The 21,846-nt window shown below is 38.1% G+C and overlaps 2 protein-coding genes across 9 annotated transcripts in view; one reads left to right on the forward strand and one right to left on the reverse strand.

Annotated features, from left to right (window-relative positions):
* EFCAB7 (EF-hand calcium binding domain 7) overlaps nt 1–18,950 on the reverse strand; it is a 30,745-nt gene extending 11,795 nt beyond the window's left edge. For both annotated transcript variants that reach the window (XM_075155600.1, XM_075155601.1), the window contains exons 1-8: nt 18,738–18,950; nt 18,384–18,504; nt 15,991–16,178; nt 11,674–11,885; nt 9,138–9,224; nt 8,081–8,276; nt 6,878–7,002; nt 745–886 (exon numbers count right to left, since the gene is read on the reverse strand). In XM_075155600.1, the coding sequence (XP_075011701.1) occupies nt 745–886; nt 6,878–7,002; nt 8,081–8,276; nt 9,138–9,224; nt 11,674–11,885; nt 15,991–16,177 (949 nt within the window). In that variant the 5' untranslated portion in view covers nt 16,178; nt 18,384–18,504; nt 18,738–18,950. The remainder of the gene's footprint in view (nt 1–744; nt 887–6,877; nt 7,003–8,080; nt 8,277–9,137; nt 9,225–11,673; nt 11,886–15,990; nt 16,179–18,383; nt 18,505–18,737) is intronic.
* ITGB3BP (integrin subunit beta 3 binding protein) overlaps nt 18,941–21,846 on the forward strand; it is a 35,404-nt gene continuing 32,498 nt past the window's right edge. For 4 of the 7 annotated variants that reach the window (XR_012674432.1, XM_075155606.1, XM_075155605.1 and 1 more), the window contains exon 1: nt 18,955–19,038. Coding sequence is in view for 5 of the 7 variants with exons in the window: in XM_075155606.1 (XP_075011707.1) it covers nt 19,034–19,038 (5 nt within the window). In the remaining 2 variants the exon portion in view is untranslated. Of the gene's footprint in view, nt 19,039–19,571; nt 19,662–21,846 lie in introns of all 7 variants that reach the window. The other 3 variants (XM_075155608.1, XM_075155609.1, XM_075155607.1) reach the window with 2 other exon arrangements.

Here is a 21,846-nt window from a genome sequence, read left to right on the forward strand (position 1 = left end):
CAGATGACTCTAAAACATCTTTGGGATCTAATGGCTCCTGTTTCACAGGATTAAAGAGGAAATAATCTACTTGGGGAAAAAAATAATTCCAACATAGCAACTAGATAAAGCTCCTTGGTAAATCACTGGAGAGAACAAAGCCAATAGCATTTGGAAAAAAGGAGCACAAAGGCTGACTGATCTCAGGTGGCTCTAATGCTGGGCTTCACTCTTTTAAGATGAAAATTAAAATAGGCAAACTAAGCTATAAATCCCTCAGACAAGATTCATAATCAAAACATCAAGATACCGCACTGCCATAAAAAGCCATAACCTATTTTAAGTATTTACAAAAGTATTTGAGGTGGAGAATACAATATTCACTAAGTTTTGTATTGTTGGTTCCCACTAAGTACATTAACACCTTAAAGAGATACTGCAAACAGTGCTAACATTTGAATTTTGTAATAAGAAACTTCACAAATCTATGGCCAAAAATAATCTAAGAGGTTGGCTGACTAAAGGGAGAAAGATAATGGACTTAGCTGACTTTCACTGCCCAAGCAGTAAGCACAAAATGACTAAGCAGAAAATATGGTGCGACAAATTAAGTTATATTTTTAATAGGACTCTGTCAACAGGGAAAAGTATTGCTATATCACAATATCGCAAGTTATTGCCAGTGAGAAGGGCAGAGATGTATCAGCAGAAGAGAAAATATTTTTTATAGAGGAAAATTCTCCAAAGAAATACAAACACATTTACCTTCTACCTGATGGACGTTTAAAGGCTTGATGGTAATACACACTGTAGACCTTTGAGGTAAGTGCAACTTGTACTTGTGACTAATGATTTCACCATCTTCTTCTAAGTAGAAGCATCCTTTGGATTGTGCACATTGCCATTCCTGGAAACCAAGCAAATATTAGATGTTGCCTTGATCATGATAAAAGCGCCTTATCTGAAATATATTAATTTGATGATTTAATAAATCCTGCATAAAATACACCGCAAGATACAGCACTCATCTTCTACTCCTTTTTTTAAGATTAATTTTCTCAAATAGTCCTTTTCGTAGTCAATTTTTGCAAAGCAGTTATGCTTCACTTGTGAAAATGCTTGAAAAACATACAGATTACCCCAATGCTCAAATAGTTGAAATGAAATTTGAATTGCCACGAAGAATCAAACTGAACTCATGAAATTCTCTGAACTGTGTCACCTACCACTTAAAGGTTGGAATTTTGCTACATTAGTTCCATCAGGCTAATCGAGCAAAGAACATAATTGATTAGCTGAGCAATGAGGACATATTTGCTCAGACAAATCACAAACACAAGTATTGGTCAAATTAAGTGGTTCTTCTTGACTTCTGTCAAAGCTATTGGAAAGACATAAACTGAAAACTGCTGTATTTATGAATAATACGGTTCCTACAGAAGCCCTGATTTTGCTGAGATGCTAAAACAGCTACATGCTTCACTTTTTTTTTTTTTTTAAACAGCAGGTGCCAATTTTCAATTTCAGATATCATGTGAATGATATTTCTTTAGCAAAATAAAAATAAATTCCTTATAGACATATTGTATGCCTTGAGGAACGGAAGACGTTCTTGATTTTCCTTCCCTGGTCTGGATTAAGTCCATGATTTTTAGTCACTTTCCTAGCAATGGAAGATAATGTTTCTGAGTGGAGCCTAGCAGAAGGAATCTTCCAGTGTAATCTCAGCAAAGAGCTCTGTCCAGGTGGCTGTAGCTGTGCTTAGTGTTCAGTGTAAGAGGTAAGCTGTTCTTGAGAAGAGAACTTGTAAAAAAAGAGGTCTGCATGCAACTCCCAGTAAGGAGGCTGACTACTAACTTCATCTAAAGTCAGTCTTCATCAGAGTGCTACATTTCATTTCTCCTCTTAAAGAATCAGTTCTCATTACAACACATTCACGCTCAGTACTTTACAGTCAATGACCTAAAGGTGTCAGGCAAGAACTGGACCTGGCGAGTGTACGTACACCCAGAATGCCAAGTAATACACTTGGTAATACATGTAGCTCTGATCCTGAATTTAGACTTCTCCATTCAGAACTCTACATTTCTTAAGAATATAAATTACTCAGGGATTCATGGATTTAAAAGCCTTCAGTCCTGTGCCACAGTTTTGCCACTGATTTCTCTGGGAACAGGATCAACTCCTCTATACTAAGCATTTCTCATTCAAACATTACCAAATTCATCTCTGTTATACTCCTTTCTGCTTTAAGAACTTTTTATAAATTAATCGAAACAAAGAGTGAGATGTACTTTGAGCAAACCCACCACCTGTGTTGGCATAGAAAGACTGCAGAATCTAATACTATCGCTCCCTTCATTTTCTGCCTCTGAATCACTCTTATTTTATCAGTTTCACCCAAATAGTACAAACTCATCTATGAAAAGAATCTTCACACTAAAGGAATAAAAATATATCATCTTCAAAACATCAATGTGGATAAATACTGAGAATTCCAAATTTTACGTAGCTGGAAACTACCTTAATCTCAAATTATTTATTATTATGGTAAGACTACCCTGTCCCATCCAAGATGTTGATCTAAAGGCAACAATTATTTCATCCTCAGAACCCCAATAGTTTTGGTAGCATAATGCATCTTACCAATTTTAGATGTCAAATTCTGCTAATTATATTTGCATACAGGAGTAATATGGAGTACTTTTAAGTACAAATACTATTTGCAACTCGCTTTCTGCTGTTCTTTGGAGGTTTGGGATTTTTAAAGAAAATTAAGACTTTGCTAAGGAAGTTCTAAGAGACGTTAAAAGTAAACATACCACCTCACAGCACAGGCTATCAAAAAGACAAAGAACAATTAAGCTATCTGAAAGAAAGTGGGACATCCAATCCCTGATAGAAACTAATATCCAAGTTCCTCCCCTCCCATAATCTCCCATAATCTTTTCCAGTTAAGATAACATGTTGGATCCAGGACCTTTGTGGAAACATATCTTCTCTGCCATCAGAGATGCAGAGGAAACAGCATGCTGTTAGAGGAACAATGATCTCATCCCACCAGCTATATCTACACTGCAAAATAAAAGACAGCACGAAGCAAGGTGAAGCATTCAACATCCTATCATCCATACTCTTTAGCTGTTAGCTCATTCCATGGCTCTGTTTCAGATGACTACAACCAGCGCTTTTCAAGAAAATGTGTACACAGTTCAAAGGATTTTTCATTTCAGGCACCACTTTAAAAAAGGAATATGGATGTAACTGCACTCGATTTGGCTTTCTGTCACCTACAGTCAACATCATCCCATCAGGTTTTACAACCTTGCACACTCCATGCCACGACCTACCCCACAGCTTGTAACATGTATTCTCCGTTGGGATGCAGAGACATAAGATTATGAATGGCACTAGAAAATATAATTTCTTAAACCCACAACACTACCCCATGGGTTCTAGGGAAAAAAGCAAGCCAAGTGCCATTTAAAGTGGACACAATCTGCATGAGAGGGTGCTAGGCCTAAGTCTTGTGGAAGCACAGGCTACCTATGCTCCTTGGTCCATAGAGTCAGAGATCAGTCCCTGGCCACCTTTTATACAGTGGTATAGACCTAATTAACAAGGCTACCTAAAAATTTTATACCAATCTTTATCCATTAAACTAGATTTCCAGTGACGGGATAAGCAAAAGAGGTCCAATCACAAAGAATAATTAGCAAAGAAGAGAACAGAAAGTTACTGGGACTTAATGATGAGGGTTAAAGGTTGAGCAAAGATAGGGTTCTCCCCGTCAAACAAGTGGATAATGGGAGTTGATATTAACATTAGACTCAACTTAAGTCAGTGCTAGAATTCGAATATGTAGTTTCGTCTGTTAAATCATTCTAGTACTATTCCATTCTCAGTAAACTGTTTATTCCAATACTTGCATGATTCCTAACTTCGTCTAAAGTTCATATGCAGTAAATTGAGATTTTTCCTTAAAAATTGACACAGCTGAGATAACCGGTTGTTAGCTCATTTAGTCTCTAAGCTTAATACCTTACAAAACTGTTTGAAAAATTAATGACATTTCAAAAAGATCTAAGTCAAAAGGTCTGCTAATGAAGCAACATGGCTGTTCTTTGAGACACAGAAGAGCATAACAGAAGTTTAAACAGCAGTCCAAATGTGCTATAACTATTCAAAAAGATACTACGACAATTTTCATGTACAAAAATTACTTTAACAACCACATTCTAGTCCCCCTTTATCACTATGGCAGTGGTCTTCAAACCATCATCTCACAGATAGTCCACGGAGAGTAGCTTTGTCCTGTTTGTTTACCTTACATTTTTCTAGCTTACATTTCAGATTAAAGACTACCTTTTTTGCAGTTTTGCATTCAGATGGACGTTGTTACAACAGGGACACCAAATAATCCAAGTAAGCAGGGAAAATATCTCAAGGAACAATGTGCAGGTTAAGATGTGAGCAACAGTAAGCAAAAGTTTGACAATGCTTTAGGAATACTAAACTGTTATTCTTGCAGAGGGCGTAAGGTGGTGCTATATTCTCTAACTTATCCATGTCAAATTACAAACAGGTATGTAAACTTGGGAAACTAAAAGATGATTTTTCTGTTTTGATTTTCATATGTCACTTCAATGCATAACAAAAGTTGTCAAGTAATAGCTAACATAGTGGGAAATATTTGTATTAAAAATGTTAAACATAAAGAAATGTTAGGGACTACCTGTTGCTGCCAGTGCTGGTCACTGCCCAAATAATGCATTCTATTGCTATTACAATTTAAGATATTACTGAATAGTCCACACACTCATGCATAATGCAAAATAAAAACTGTGAGAGGAATTGTTCCTATGATTAAAGCAAGGAACTTCAGTTCAATGCTTTGTCTTGTACAAACCTGTTCCATATGCACAGAAAAAGTCTTGCTAGTTCAATTGCATGAGGCTACTTCACCAATACAAGTGGGAGCATATAACTGTTTCTTTCAGGAAAAGGACTTTTTTCAGGCATTTCTTTTGCTACCCACTGTGTGTACAGGTCTTTCACTGGCTTCAGCAGAAGGTGAGAATCCTTAGCGGGGATAATTTAGCTACCCAACACAGAGAGAACATTTTAGAATATGATACACTGCTTTCTTTTTTTGTTAATGTCTTTCAATCTTGACTAAAACGGACAAGAAGAATATTTTGCAGAAATTTAAGATCTCCATTAGCCATGCTTTAATTAATTGTGATTCAACTGCAGTTGAAGCCCAAGTCAGCATGTTGTTTATGCACATCTGCAGCACTTCTGTAACTGTCTATTTTTTTCTCCCTGAAGTTATTTACATGGCTTTGAACATATCACAAAACTCCACTGACAAAAAGAAAACACATGGAAGAATGCAGTACGAATACATTTCATCTTTTCTAAGGGTTTTTAAATTTAGATGTTCACCATGTTTTGACTTCCACAGTTTTCTTCTGTCAGAAATTTAAAGTTGGCATTGGTCCAACTTCATGATGGCAATATTTTTTTACTGTCCCAAAAAGACAGGTGAACTGCAGGAAAAAAAAAAACTGAATAGAAGATAAATAAGAAAAATTGTGGGGTGCTAGATTCTGATCCGCAGCCCAAATGAATCGCTGTGTATTTATTCATTGATTTTGACAGAGTTTGCATTGTGCCCTTAATAGTTAGAGTTAAAAAAAATTAGTAGTTCTACTTACACCTTTTCATGTTTATTGATTGATTTCAGTTTTTGTATGATGCTAATCAATAGTAATCAATATCTGCAGCTGCTTTTTTTTAGTCAGTTCTTACTAGCTTGTACAAAGAAAGAGGAATCCAATATTGGGAAACTGTGCGATGGTTTTATATACTACATATCATGTTTGAACAAGGTGAAATTGCAGGTTAAATTGCATGGAGGTCCAGATACCTAAACAGACTGCAAAAAATTCCTTTGAGATTATGTTTTTAAATTTTAATATAGAACAAATGTCACTGTATAGCAATGTCGAAGATATAAAGGACTTCAGAGTTCAATAACAAATACAGAGTTGTTATTTGAAACAAAAATGTAACTCATGAGAACAATCAGTTCAGTTTTCTAGCAGCAGTTATACTATGTGGTCATAACCATTTTTTCCCTTTTATACAGGAGTCTCAAGGTGCACGTTTTTAATGTATCCTAGCAGTTTCCAGTTAATGTTTTATATTTCTACAGCTATTATTTTCTGTTGAAAGAAAACTAGTAAAGGTTCAGTCAAGAAAGGGAAAACAAAGGAAGAAGATCAATATTAACACTCTACAAATATTGACTTAGCAAAGTGACTTTGTTGTCTTTCTCCCGCAGGAATTTATATTGAATGAGTGATTTATTTAAAAGAAAATACTGATAGAACATATTAGTCTAACTAAAAATCTATATTTTCAGGCTACAGCATATATTTACAAATTAATGCCCAACAAACTGAATATGCTCACAGATCCGTTATTTATTTCCAATTACCTTTCATATAAAGGTTTATGATACACAATCTTTCAGACTACTAAAGCATTTAAAGTTCTCACCAACCTAATAAATTATTAAATTTTAAATTTCGCAAAAAGTCATTAAACATTTTATCCAACAGTGGTTTCATTTATAAAAAACACACTTCGTTCTATTAAACCTTCACACCTGAAAAATTATTTTCAATAACTAGATGTCAGCAAAACCAACAGTATATAAAAATGTTAATATGTATCAAGAAACCTCTCACTAGTTTATAGCTGCCCTTGACAAACTATTAATAAAATATAAGCTAAAAATCAGAGAAAAACGGTTTCTTATTTAAAATGCAATAACATATGTGCCTAGAGGAAAACAGCATAATTTCAATAAGACTAGCTTACATAATACCTTTATTGTGTCTGGCTCAATTAGCTTTGTGTTTCTGTTGCTACTGGCACCCATGCTGATAGTAGTAGAAATGGATGCTTTGCAACTTTGCGCTGATGAGGGTCTTGAAGGAGTTCTGCTATCACCTATAAACATAGATATTTAGTTACAATTACATTATTTCAACCCACTCCTAGTGCTATTCATCATAAAGCCTTACATTTATAGGCACACAGAGGAAAAAATGGATGACAAAAGCCTCAGTCAGATAACTTGACTTCTCTTATAATAACTTAACATTTCATAATTCATTACCTAAACATCTTTACTTCCCTGACTGTCCATCCATGGGCATATGAATGGCAGAACCTTGGAATCCAAATCTGCCTGAAGGACAAGAAATTGTTACTACATGATTCCACTTACCTTGGAATCAAAGTAAATCTATCCTAAGTGGATAGATTTGACCTGCTTCTAATTTAAGGTTATTTCTTTCCAGGACAATGTAGTTTCCCTGCCAGATAGCACATCACTTATGCACAGCTGCTCAATGCAATTACTTCCAAGACTTTACTTTCTGGTTCCTTATGTTGGGGCAACTCTGCTGGTACAATTATTGATTTAGCTACATAAACTCAGTCTTCATCACTGTTCTGTCACCTTTGCACTTCCTCAGTATTGCCTAGAATTGAAGCAACTTAAACTGCGCACACTATATGCAAATGCAAGTGTTTCACACATGGTTCCTTTGCAGTTTGTTAGCCTGTGGCCTTTTTCCAGTTTGGGAAGTTTTTAAGTATGAGGCATAACATTAAACTCTCATATTGATTGTGCTTGAAAAGCGGCCTCGATAATTGAAACAAACAGACTGCTTATTGATAAATGTTTAAGGTTTCATCTCCGACCTGGGAAGGAAATAATAACTTGTCTATGTTGCAACATCTGAGCATTCATTTTCTCTCTTCCCTCTGGACTGTGTCACATGAGAGTCAACAAAATTCACCCTTAAGAATTTGAGAGCTTCAGATCATAGATGCAGCCAGAGTCCATTTGAACATGGCAGTCAGATGTTCTACTGAGACATTTATGCGATTGCCACAGAAATTAATATTAGTCAATAACATCCTCACTAATCTGAGAAAAATTAAACAAATACTCAACTGTTCATTGACCCAGAGCATGATCTCCAACAGAATGAGAACTCCCAATATGAAATATAAATACCTTTTGTTGGTGCTAGTTTGTGATCAGTTCTCCTCGAGACTCTTGGTGATGGTTTTGACACTGGCAGTGTGATCCCTTCAGAGGAAGTTTCAGCTTGACTTCCAAACTGCTGTTGCCTCAATCGACTATCAACTTCCAGTTTCTCTCGTGCAGTCTTGCAGCACTGCTCACTGGTTGTCATGTATAAGTCACAAAACTTTAGATAAAGAAAAGTAATCTATTAAGTGAAACATTCTTTTTCACAGTTTTAAGGATTAAAATGTAACATTAGTAAGGAAAGGACAGGTCAATAGATGTAATGCATTTTCTCTTAAAGCAAAATATTAATTTTAATTTTCATGAATCAGATTGACCACTCAAGTGACACAGTAAAATGGAGCCATGATTCAACAAGGAGGTCCAAATATTGAATAAAAATTAAGTGCGACTTTCAACCCAAGAGGTGATTTATATTTCTTTCTAGATATTTGAAGACTGATTTTTTTTTTTTTTAAATACAAGATTCTTTATGGGGGGTTGTTTTTCTCCTATGAATCTGTATTTATGTACAAATCTTTTTGTGGACTGTTTATTCAGTTCAAAACTTAGTCATTGCTTAGAGATGATGTCAAAAAAACTGATGTTGCATCTTGAAAATAAGATATTCAACATATAATGTCCCCTACACAAGAAATTATGAAATGTCACAGACATAGCAACTCTCACTGATTAGCTAAGTTTGCTGTCAATTGTCACCTTTATTTTGCCATTCCTTTAACTGTTACCTTCACACATGCTGTTAGGCTTCGTGTTTACTATTATGCTCTGCCTAATACATTAAGTTCACTTGCAGCAAGTGACCTTTTCAAGTTTATAGCCAGATAAAGTGAGTGAAATGTGAGTGAAATGGAAATATATACCAGCCCATGTTCCAGGACATAGGCAGTTGCGGGGGTCGGGGGTAAGGTCATCAACAGACCAACACATGGAGGTGGTAGGTATTGTGTTTGATAATGCTAATACTATCAATAACATCAAGCCAGTAACACAAGAACAAATATCATTCTGTTTGCCATACCTTGTTGTAGTCAAGTTTGCCGCTGCAGTTAAAATCAGCTTGTTTAGTAATGGTACTCACTTCATCCCCTGTCATTTTTTCACCTCTCTGCAATTAAAAAAAAAAAAAACCTCAGTTTGGATTCCTAATCAAGAATGCTGTTCACCTACAGTTTTAATAAAAACACAAAGAAAGATTCTTTTAATATCCTTTCAAGGAATCTTATCTTGCAATAGATTTAAATGGATTTTGATTTGAATCATCAAAATAGAGGTCAACATTGCAAACAATTATGTTCCTGCAGTGCTATTAAATACTGAACAGATGAATTGCATCTGTTTATGCAATTTTGTGGTGTCTTCTGGAAACCTACCATCACAGACACTTGCATCAATTTCAGAAAATCTTCCCTAAACTGGGGAATCCCAGCTTTCAGTCATTCTTACTTACATTGTAGCGTGCGAACAACCAAGAGCTAACTTCATAATGGTTAGCTTCACTTATTTACTTGAGATATCCTATTATACCAGTCTACATCTGCAATTTAGTTCACTAGAAGGGTTATTCCAGGCATGAATTTGCCTTGCACCTATCTCTACTTGGAATCATCAGTGTGAAGCCAAAGCATTTTCTCTCCTTTTGGAACCAAGTCTGAAGTCGCATGTCAGAATACCATCTCGAGTGCCCCACTTGCAATGTGGACACAAGGTACATCTCTCAGTAAGAAAGCATGTCTTCCACAAGGTCCTCCAGCAATTTCCTCTACACAGATTCACAGGGCTGTTAGCGATGACAGAGCAATATATGATTGCTGTACAGAAATCTACTTCACATCACTTTTCAGCTATAGATGCATGGTGTAAACTTGGGACTGAAAACTAACGCGAACTTCATTGTTGGTAAACACGTGATATAGACATATGGAGCCATAGTGGATTGCGACTAATCAAATCCTGATCCTCCCCTCTTTGAACAGCACCAGTTGCTACTGCAAGCACATCTAGTAAGTTCTTCAGTCTGGGTCTATATGAAGCAGTGCCCTGACTTTATGAAACAATACAGCGTTTGTAACTCTTCATGGCATAACTACAGTAGCACTCAACATCTGTTACTTCTATCTTTCCGTATATGAAGAATATTTCCTTACCGTTGCAACTATATCTTTTTGTTCATGCAGAATGAGGATTGAAGGGTCTGCCACAATGTTTGAAGTAAACAAGTAATTTTGTTTTATTGGGTTAACCACAACAAATACAGTATGTAAATTGTTTGTTCCTTCTGTCCCAGTTTGCTCTTCTCTACACTTCCTTAAAATTGTTTTCTTCTCACTTTTGAGCACTCTACTAGAATTCTACTACTAGTCCATTTTTAATTGTTACTGCTCCCTAGTGTTTGTGCTGTGCAAGATGATTGGCTTTTACAATGAAGGGGTTTTTTTTGGCTGTACAGAGCAAAAAACCTGACAGAACAGAGAAAGAAAATCATTGTAATCATATGTGATGTACATCTATGTAGTTTAAAGTCAGAGCATCAGCTCTACACCAACTTGGAAGACTGTTCTGTTTCAGGGGTTTTGCTTGCTTGCTTTGCAGGTCCTCAGAGGACCCGGATTTTAATCTTGTCAACACTCATCATTCTAACATACTCTTGCTAATGTTTTCTTTAAAGTTCCATCTCCTACAATCTCACATCGTCATAAAAATTGCAGCTGCTATTTTAAAAAAATTCTTTTCTATTCTTTCAGATTATACAATGAACCTAAAAATATAGTGGCAGTTCAGCAGCTAAATAAGAAGTTCCAGATATTTTTTAATGTCATTATTTTAAGCCATATTAATGACATGTGCAGGTAAGCCTTATGACATTTGCATGCTTTGGGTTGATAACGCATAATCTCTAATCAAAGTATCGACAGTTTACTTTAAGACCTCGATGAACTAACTATAAGAGCCAGTGAAGTCACTGGCGTGACAGGACATCATAGCTGTGATAAAACTAAAGCACTGACCTTAAAATTTTATGTATAACATAAAAATATTATTTTTTAACTTTGCATCTGAACATACTTAGACAACAACTTGTGAGGGGAGAACAGCAAAGGTATGTCATTAATTCTCTTGGTAAAAGTTCATAGCCCCAAAGGGCTGCAGAGGGGCTCTGTAGAGAATAGAGGGATTTGCACTAACTGAACCAAGGGAGAGACGTGCTTCCCTTTCTGTTCCTCCACTGCAGTATAGATAAGGTTTCAACAAAGCATTCTCTGAAAGTACGAAAAATATTTTTTCTGTCATTTTCCACCTTCAAGACACAACTGCTGAAAGGGACAGACAGGTTATCAACTGCAGGACTGTAAGGGGGAAAAAATGGAAGAAAGATCAGATAACCACAGAAAACTACACATAAAATTGCAAAGAAAAACCTAAAACCACCATGAATCAGTTATTGATTCTTTTGATCAGGAATATGTGTTTACACATTCAGAATAGTTTTACCACCTAATTTTCAAAATCTCTTTTAATGGTTAAAGATAGATAATTAAGTGTCTACTGATACTTACTGTTGTAAGAATTTTATAAAGTTCATCATGTAAAATATATCCAGTGTTTTCTGTGTCTATTTTTCCAAATGCTTCGAGCAGTTCAGTTTTTGTAGCTGGTTTTTCTTTTTTTAAAATAGTACAAAAATCATCAAAATTCAGTGTAGTCGTTTGTGATGTCCAATATTTATTAACTGTCTTCTGAGATGGATTTCTTCCAGCCTGTTGAAGTACTGAACAATAAAACACAATATTAACTATATATTCCAGCTGTCAGTAAAGGAGTTTTCTCAAAACATCCTTTACTCGCTTTCCCTGTTCAGGCTTTTTTTTTTTTTTAAGCCCAATCAATCCAAGGGAAAAGCAGGTCTGAAGGACAGTTTTGCTTACAGTCTCAGTCCTGTACTCTACTGACGCAGACTGACTGTGACCTTCCCCGGCCTTGAATTCTGTGGTTTGTACCACAGAGGTTCAAGCAGCCTGAGGGGCAGATGAGCTCACTCGCATACTCTTTTGAAAGGAGTCATGAAACAGGCAGTGCCTGGCATCCTAGATCATCCCTCAGGAACTGTGATCCAGCACATGATGACACGCACTGCTGAGAATGACACCCACTTTCTTCTACGGAAAAAGCAAGAAACCAGAGAGCAGTCTGTGACTTTTTGTAACACAACAATATCACAGGAAATATTTTGCTGAAAGCTTACTTATGTGCACCGTTCTACTAAACTCAATGGGATGTCTCCCTTAAATAAAGTTAACGGGTTCAAATCATTAATTAAGCAAAATATATCCATGAATTCAAAGACAGTCTCCTCAAGTGACAAGTGTAAAATTCAGCCCAGTGTCTGTATCCCCTGCCTTAACATCAAGAACCTATTATTTGCAAGCTTGCACATTATTAGATCCTATTTCTACTGAGATCCACATAAGTATTTCCATTTACTTTGCAAAGAACTGAGATCTAGTGTAGAATTTATCTTAAATAATCTTTTATGTCACATTTATACATTCGAACTTATCAATTCAAATTATGCAACATGAATTTCAAATGTAAGGGAAATATGATACCAGCAACATACATTGCTAAGGCCTACAGCCAATACCATACATGCAACCAGTCCCACCTACACCTACCATTCTTCAAAATGAAATTTGCCAGATCTAGTTAGCCTCTTAAAAGTCTTCACTGAAAACATCCTTTCATCAGTTTCCAGGGTGAAGGCGGCATTATGTTAAACTGAAATTAAATTCTAATGCACAGACTATCTGAAACTGGAGAGATGCTTTTATATCCTTCCACATAATCAAGTTTTTTAGGGAAACGCAGATCTTTCATCTTTGCCTAGGCTGGCAGTTTGATTTTTAGCCAGCTGACCAAGTCTATACTGGCCGAGAGCAGTTCAGTAGCATCTGTGAAATGAGGTGGTGGCATCGTTACAATTCTCAGTAGGCAACTGTGTCACCAGAAAAACAAACAAACAAAACCAGACACCTTTGTTGCTAATCTCCGATTGAATGCCAAGGACTAAATAAAGATTTCTGCCCTGTCACCTCTACAAGCAGAGTCAGGAGAATACAAAGCTTACATCTTTATCCATGCAATGCTTGGGCACATAGCAATTGTTTAAGGATTTCAATGTCAAGGTCAGCCAAGGAAGGGCAGTTACTCTGTGTATTTGTTTATGTGGAGAGCCGAGTTCCCTGGAATGTCAATATAGCACAGTATTCACTTACATTTAGCAGAGTATCCTTCAAATATACGACAATTCTGTATTTTTATATATCCTGGGAGATCAGCACTTGCCATACCCTACGTGCCCCCCAAGTTTGTATTTTTGAAAGTTCAATTAGACTGCACCTTTTATTTATACTTCTTTACAGACTGATTCTGCTAAATACCTTAAGTAATATTACACCACAGGAAATGAAGCTACTATCCGTGAGTAAGTAAAACTCCTACGAAAAAGTTTCGCAGACCAGTCTCTAAGTGAATATTTCACAGTTTAGAATATTAGCTCAACATCATGTAGCAAGAGATGCTTAAACACTGGCAATACTCATTTGATAAATGCCAGAATTTACTTAACATGCAACATAAGTCTATAATAACTCTCAATACTTACAAATTTTAAAAGAAGTTCTTAAATGTCTCTGAAAAGACTGCAAGCCTGAGCAACTAATTGCCCTTTCTGAGTTGACCTTGAAATCAAAATGCCCAAACACTTGCTATGTAGCGAAGCGGCATATGGATAGAGATGAAAGCCAAAGCATATATAAGAGAGATGACATTTATTCGCATCACTCCTATCTTAAAATCCAGATTATCCAAAACTATCATTAGGATGTTATAAAAGCACTTTTATTACAGCTGAGAAAGCCTGGATAACACTAAGTCACATGCTGAAAGAATGTGCTTGCTAATGGGTAGAATTTCATGTACTGGTTTAGGTAAAGAAGCTACAATCAATCAGTGCAACAGAGAACTACACTCAGCTTCTGTAGTAGTGGTTTCCGCATGCAGACCTCACGTATTTTAGGCAGGGGCAATGCAGCCATTAGTGAGAAATATTTCCTCACACACACAAAAAAAAATACAACCTTTAGCTGTTGCTTGTTTTTTTTTTATTACAAACAACTGCAATGCCATAATACACATACCTTTTACTGGCATCATAATCTATGAGGAGGACATGAGAAAGCAACCTGTATACCACTAATCCCAAGTGCATTCTGAGCTGTACCCCAAAACCCACAAAAGAAAAATCATTATTTTTTTAATGATACATTTCGGTTCTCTTTATCTAACTGAAGGTTTATGTTCTCATGCTTTCTTTGTCAACCATGTGAGCTGGAAACCTTTTTTCCAATAAAGCAATCTAAGATTTTCACATCATGAAACTCCAAGTGGAAAATAGGACTGAAAGACATTTTCATGAGCTTCCTAACGCAATCCCATGCTATTACATACAACCACAAATAAAATTTGTCACAAAAGGACAAAAATGCTCTAAGAAAGGAAAAAAAAAAACCAAAAGCAAACATGGTAAGACATAGTACACAATCCTACAACTCCAAGAGACAGCAAAGTTGGTATTACACTTGCTTGAGAAGTTTTATCTGGGATAATGAAACCTATTTCACAACTGAAACAAGGTTATTACTCAGTGTTATCTTACTCCTTCCTTATCTTACTCAGTCATTAAGGTACATTATAAAGAAATCAATTTCCAATACACAGCCCTAACCACCATTTTTCAGGTAAACTTTTGTAACTTTCCTAATAATTCCATGCAAGGAACTTTGAAATTCCATAGGTTTTCAAAACAAATGTTGTTAAGCTCCACAGCTTTCAGTATCTACTAACACCTTTATTTAGTACAGCTGAAGCATTCAGAGATTTTTTTTTCCTGTTGTATCAATTGTGTATTGACAGCAATACCACTTATACACAAATATAATATGGATGAAAAAAGGAAAACTTTTGCTTTTAGTCTATGGGAACATTGTAATTCAGTAGGAGTTTAAATAAAATAAGAGTAAGAATTCTTATGAATAATACCAGTGTCTGAAACAGTCCATTTGATCACATAAAGTTGGTAGAGGAAAAGCAGTATTTTCATATATGACTCGAAGTAGCTTAGAACTGATCTGTGAGACTATCTTTAGGGGTAAATTACCATATCCATGTCTCCAGTAACAACCTCTCCTATGAGTCTGCAAACCTTTATGCCAATTAATGCCAGTTATCATGGCGATTTTCTCTGCCAGGGCAATTGCCCACTATAAACTGAACTGAGACCAACTCACTTAATCATTTGTCAGGGATAGGGGAAAACTTATTATAGCAGAAATGTCATAATCAAAAAGCAGATCCACCTCAAGTAAGCAACAATCCTACCATCGAATTTAGTGGCGTTAAACAACTCACCTAGGTCCCCTGTAAGCTAGCATTGACTTTTGCCCATTCATACTGGTGATTTACAGATGAAAAGCTCTGTATACTATTCCCACTTCCATGAGTCATCCAACACCTAGCCACAAAAATTAAGGATTTGAGGAAAATGAAAAACTTTGAGGAATGGTAGTTTCTATAAACTTTGAAAAATCACTATGTGACTTATTTTATAAAAGGTAAATGATGAAAATGTCTTCAAAGATACAGCCACCAACACTTGAAATCTGAACCCTATCTAAAACTACTGTAAATTCCTTAAAACGGTTACTGAGTTTATGCATTGGGATACTCTCACTACCGAATTGCTGACTGCTGTTTGTAAACTACCCGCTGTAATCATCACACACAATAGTTATGGGGAAAAAATATGTAATCATTACCTAAACTGAGTTGTTCTTTTGATTTAATATTTTCTAAACTGCTTTTTAAAACAGTTAGATAAGCTGCTCGGCAGTTCATGTAAAAGGTTGCTTCTTCTGCATGCTGGGACTTCTTTGCTTGGGAACTTTTTGAGCGTGTGACTTTCTGAACGTAGAGGGATGCGTTATTCTCAGCACTGCTGGCCATTCTGTGAAGAATACAATTACAGTTAGAATTTGTTACTGTCTTGCTTGTTTAATAATGCTTCTGCTTTGTCCTCTGAAACACAGACTAGCACAAATTATCCTAACATCTAGGTCATATGTTTTTCATTCTCTAAGTCTGGGATGGGAACACTTATCTACACTTGTAGGTAAGCACCATGAGATCCACAAACAAAAATAGCTTGAGCCCTACTTATTACTCACAATTTATTCTTTATTGGCAGTAAAAAATTTCATTTATTTTATTTTATTTTAATTTCAGACATTTGATATCACAATGATTATATAGTCATGTTATTTGAAAGCCTGAAAACAAATTTTCAAGTTATCTGTGATACAAATCATTGCTACCCATGTGTAGAAACAAACCACTAGGACTTGCCCTTATTACACATTTCCACTAGAATTTCTACTCTTGCCACGTTAGCTAAATTCTCCTAATGACAGAAACAATGGGAGAATTTGTACAGAAGCACACCTGTTGGCTCTGATGACTTTACTACCTCTCTCTATGCCTAGCATGATTTGTCACAATGGTAAATTAATCAACATACCATAACTACCACTGTTTTGCTTCCAGTGCCACTCTCATTGTTGCTACAGTTCACCAGCAGTAGCAAAGGTGGAGTGTTTTTAGGAAAAAAAATGCCAATTTAAACATGGCCACAAGTGTAAGAGGCACAGAATTATTTAAAAGACTTTTTCACCAAACAACAAGAACAAAGTAAATATTATCAAGAATGGATGCAGTGCTTATCTCATTGGAGAGAGCTCTGTGGCTGCATGATCACAACTGACTCATGTCATGTCAGATTTGCTATTATATTTCTTGGTGTTAACAGCAGAATAAAAGCCTCCTTTGTCCTCCAGTGAAAACTACATGTGAGCATGTTTATATTGAACTGCATATTTGTCAGGATTTCCTTCCTCACTCAAAAGTTGACTTTCATATTTCCAAGGCTGATTTTAGCTGAAAAACTGGATAGCTTTACACAGCTTCAGCAGAGACACTCTGTAATGGCATAAACACCATATAACATTCAGTGTTAAAAAAGTGATATAATAATTATTAAATTGATTACATGCTTTTTTCTGGTGCCAACCCATACCAGAATGGGCTTTTTTTCCCTGTTTTTACAGTTATAACTCAATAAAACATATGGCTAATAGTAAAATTTGTGCAACTTAGGCCTTTTAAGTACAAGACTACCCATAAAATTGTAAATGAATGGAAAAAAATATGAAATGCATTTTTTCTAAATTATTAAAACGATTCAAAGCAGTAACTAATACTGCTTGCTCACCAATGGCCAGTAAACTTTAACAGCAGCTTTCTGCTTTTACCAAAGGTGATTAAGGTTTTTAGAAGGCCATCACAGAGGGACACTAAATCGTGTTGTACTGTTGGTCTAACAGCCTCCCATATTATTTTACCCAATGTTGTCTTCAGAAAATATATTCCAGTATAATAAATTGAATATCTCAAGTTCAGCAACAAGACAACAACATCATAGGGTCCCCTTCAGGACTCATTGGATTTTTACTCAGGAGGCCTAAATCACTCGCACCTTGTTGAGTTATATAGGTCTTTTACACTTGGGAAAGAAAGATAATAATCGCTTATCATGGATGAAGTACCCTATTTATAATACACAGACCGCCTGCCTGACACTTTAATATTACACTGGTATTAGAAGGACCCCATAGGGACACTGTGATACAGTCTGGTTACTGCAAACGGGTGTCACTATAATTAAGCACCAGTGTTACACACACAAAATGGAAGTGGGTTGAAGTCAAGGAGGAAAAGAAGAATAAATGTTAATTTTCCAGTAACTAGTTTATAAAATGTGAACTCTCGTTTATACTCCTTAGACTTCCCATTACCGAGATATTTCTTACGTGGGCCACAGTTCTGCCAAGAAGTACTGCCAATACATTGCTCAGAAATCCAGTGAGCAATAGCTTAGTGACAGCACTGCCAGCAGCCCCATGGCTTAGGTTGTTAAATTTTTACTGGACAAATGACACTTTAGACAAAATAGACGAAGGGAAGCAATCCCGCTTTGGCTGAAGCAGGAGGACGACACTGCCTAACTATTACTTTCAATTTTAGTTGCTATGATTCTAACAAATAAAAACCGTCTTCCAACCAGCAATTAGGTCATACCCTTCTTGGCAATACTGACCTTTCCCGCCGCAGGTCCGAGGCCGAGGTTCACCTCCATCCACAGCAAACGCACTCCGGCAGGGAAGCTTCGCGCTGCTGCTTCGTCAGCTTCCGAGCCCAAGCGCTCAGGCCTCCCTCACCTGAAATGAGGAAACTCTTTTACCGCAGGAATCTCATTACCTCCCTCTCCAGTGGGCGCAGGGGGCTGCTCGGGCAAAATTTACCATCCACCCTCCCGCAAAAGACATTACAATCCCCTTCCCCCAGCCCGTCAGATGGGAATCAACTCTCCCGCCCGCACGTCAGAAGGGGACCCTCCGCCCTGCCCGGCGTCCCCAGCAGCCCTGAGGGGCCGGGTTTGGCCACAGCTCACCTCTCGCCCAAGCTGGCCTCGCACAAACCTTCCCGAGGGGAAAGGCCGCCACCGGCCCGGCTCCTACCGCTGCACAGCACCCAGCGCGGGGGCAGCGCGGCCCGACGAGCCGGCGGCCCCCGCCCCGCAGGCCTGACGGGCGCGGGCTCCGCCGCCTCCGCCGCCCTCGGCCCGCCCTGCCGGGGCCGCGTCCCGCCCTCTCAGCACCGTTTCCAGCCGGCGGCGTTTGGCCGGTGCACGGCGGCGGAGCGAGGCGGGAGATCTGCGAAGGCGGCGGAGCGGCTCCAGGCGCCGCAATGTCGTAGGTATCGGGCACGGGCGGCGGAGCGGGTAAGCTCGGCTCTAGGCGCCACTCTACGCCTCTTCCCTGCTGGCTGCCGCGCCTCGCCGCAGCGGGGCGGCCCCTGAGGGCCCAGCGGCAGCCGTTGGAGTGGGGCGGGCGGCCGATGGAGAGAGGGCCCGTGTGGGACGCTGTGAGGCGGAGCGCTTCTCCCCGGCGGCCTGCGGGCTTCCTCTACGGTGGCGGACTTGTTCCCTGAGGAGAAATGTGCTCCTCGGGTTGTCCCGGAGAGGGGAGGAGCAGGAATCTTCTACCGTAGGAATCTCATTACCTCCCTCTCCAGTGGGCGCGGGGGTCTTCTCGGGCAAAATTTGTGTGGGGAAGGGCGGGTTTGGTTTCTAGCTCTGTCTTCCAGTTGTTGGATGGGACCGGGAGATATTTAAGATGGTTGTTCGTCGGGCTAGAGCCTTGTCCAGAGGGAGTTAGGGTGGGTGATGCCCACTGGCATGGGTAATATCTTCTGTATGTTACATGTCTCTTCCCTGCTTCCCCAGCCGAGTTTTGTTTCTCTCTGCACACCCGATGGATAAAGCCTGTGAAGCTGTGTGGTAGGGGCTGGAAGAGCGACAGGAGCCATGTCATGGGTGGGTTGTGCTGGGTTTGACACCTGGGTTTTGGGCTGCAGGTTGCTTGGGGAGGTATGGCAGGCCTGCGGCGATAAGGGCGTGACACGTCCTGTGTCCATTTTTCATCAGGCTGTATCTCTTCGTATTTTCTCCAATGGGAATCAATCCCGATCATATCTCTCCTATTCTTTGCAATTTATCAAGCAGTAGTCATGTCAGCCTGATGCTATTCTTGTGTATATTTGCTAATCATGGGCTTCTGAAGAACAATAAAGAAGATGTGTAGGATGTTGCTACTTCAACAGCAGCAGGGTGAGGCCATAAGACTTACGCTGCCTGTATATAGGCTTGGGATATTGTCCCAGTTTACAGCTCCCTATGCAATTTCAAAGACAGCTTATGTTAGAGCTAACATAGGTTGCAACTTCTGCCAGTCTTTCTCTTGACCACTGGAAGTTGAAGTAGTCATGCCAGACAGTAGTAATACAAAGGAAACATCAATACACAAGCTTTGATCTTTTGGTGTTTAAGTCTGTTTCTCACTGGTTGCACACTGAGTTTAACTACCATGTAAGCTGAACATAGAAAATGATCATGTATTCTTTCTGCTTTTCCAATTAATAAGACATTTTTGCTGGCAGGTTTTGAAGATGTAGCAATATGTAAATAGCATACAGGTGTTTTCTTTTTGTCCCCAGTGAAAGCAGAAACTTAAGAGGAAGCTAACTGAAATGGCCTCAAAATGCACTACCATACTCTCTAGGGTATTTTAAATTAAATAATATAATCAAGTCCCTGATTCTGTGCATTAAATCTGTACGTGACTGTTACCATTGCATTAATTCATAAATGAATTGTGAGGGAGAGAAAGTAAAGTGTATGTGGAATTAAAACAATATAAAAAATCCATTTCTTTATAGAAAGTTAAATTGCATATCTAGACTCTCACTGTTAAGCAGTTCCTCATATAAGTGGTTTCATCAAAGCACTATCCAAGTGAGTAAAGGTCTCCTAGTATTAGCAAGGAACTGACAATATGACCCGGAATGATAGATAATATGAAAAATAGAAACTATTTTTCTACTATAGAAGTAATATGTAGTTCTTTAACCTGATAAATATTATGGGCAAAATAATCATTGCAGGTTGTACAGCTAGCTTTAAACACGTGCCATCACATTCTGCACAGTTAAGAAAATAAGTTAAGCCGTGTTAGGGAATTTTGAACCAATTCAAGGGTAAGAAACTCAGGTAAATAAGTTGTTGTGTGCTGTCATCACATATGCCTCATCTTTCTGTCTCCTTTTCTTGTTCACAGTCTGATATTTGATTTTACACCACAGCCACAGCAAGGCTTTTCCAGCCATATAAAAAAGATAAACCAAACTGGTACTCTTCCTCCATGGTGTTTCCTAAAATACTTTAGGAATCTTGTTTGCACCTAGATGCCCATATTGGTTTTTCTTCATGTTCATCTTTTGAAAGACCTGAGAGAAGACACTTTGGCCAACTAGGTCTTCATGTTAGATGTCTGGATGAATTTTGTTTCAGTGGTTCTGGCCAGGGACTGTGTGTAGGCTAAGAGCATAAATTTTAACTTATTTTGAGATTAACTTTCTCACATTATGGCATCAGAAAGACAATCATTAAAAACAAGCCCACAAGCAAACCAGGCTGCTGGGTAGGATGCATTGGGAAAAGCGAGGCAAAGGTGACCTCCTGAAGCCAAAATTGTATCCATGCAGCTCCATCCAGCATGGAAGTGCTTGCCTGGAATGAGGCTGCCTCTTCGCCGCCATAGCTCAGGGTGTTTGCAGGGGGTTTGCAGGCCAGCAGAGAGAAATTTGGGCTGTCTGCAACTCTGTTGGTGTACACAGTACTTGACAGACTTTAAAGAACATAGTCTTGACCAGTCCACAACTTTCTCTCTAAGAAATTTTCTAAATGTTTATGATATAGTGGGATTTTCATGTAGTTTCGCCTTTATCTTCATCCTACAGCTATGTTGAGTCCAGATTCTGCTTTACTTTGGCTTCCAGCTTCTTTCGAAGTCCATCATAAAAACTTCCATCATAACATGCCTTGGTATAACATGTAAATGCATTGGCCCCTAGAGCATCCTTTCAGAGTAGATGTATTAATAAATATAATGTTTCTCTGCTGCCACTGGGGTGGAAGATGTAATGGAGTCTGCATTCCTTAA

This window comes from Calonectris borealis, chromosome 8 (genome assembly GCF_964195595.1).
Source record: "Calonectris borealis chromosome 8, bCalBor7.hap1.2, whole genome shotgun sequence".
NCBI classification, from domain to species: Eukaryota; Metazoa; Chordata; class Aves; order Procellariiformes; family Procellariidae; genus Calonectris; species Calonectris borealis.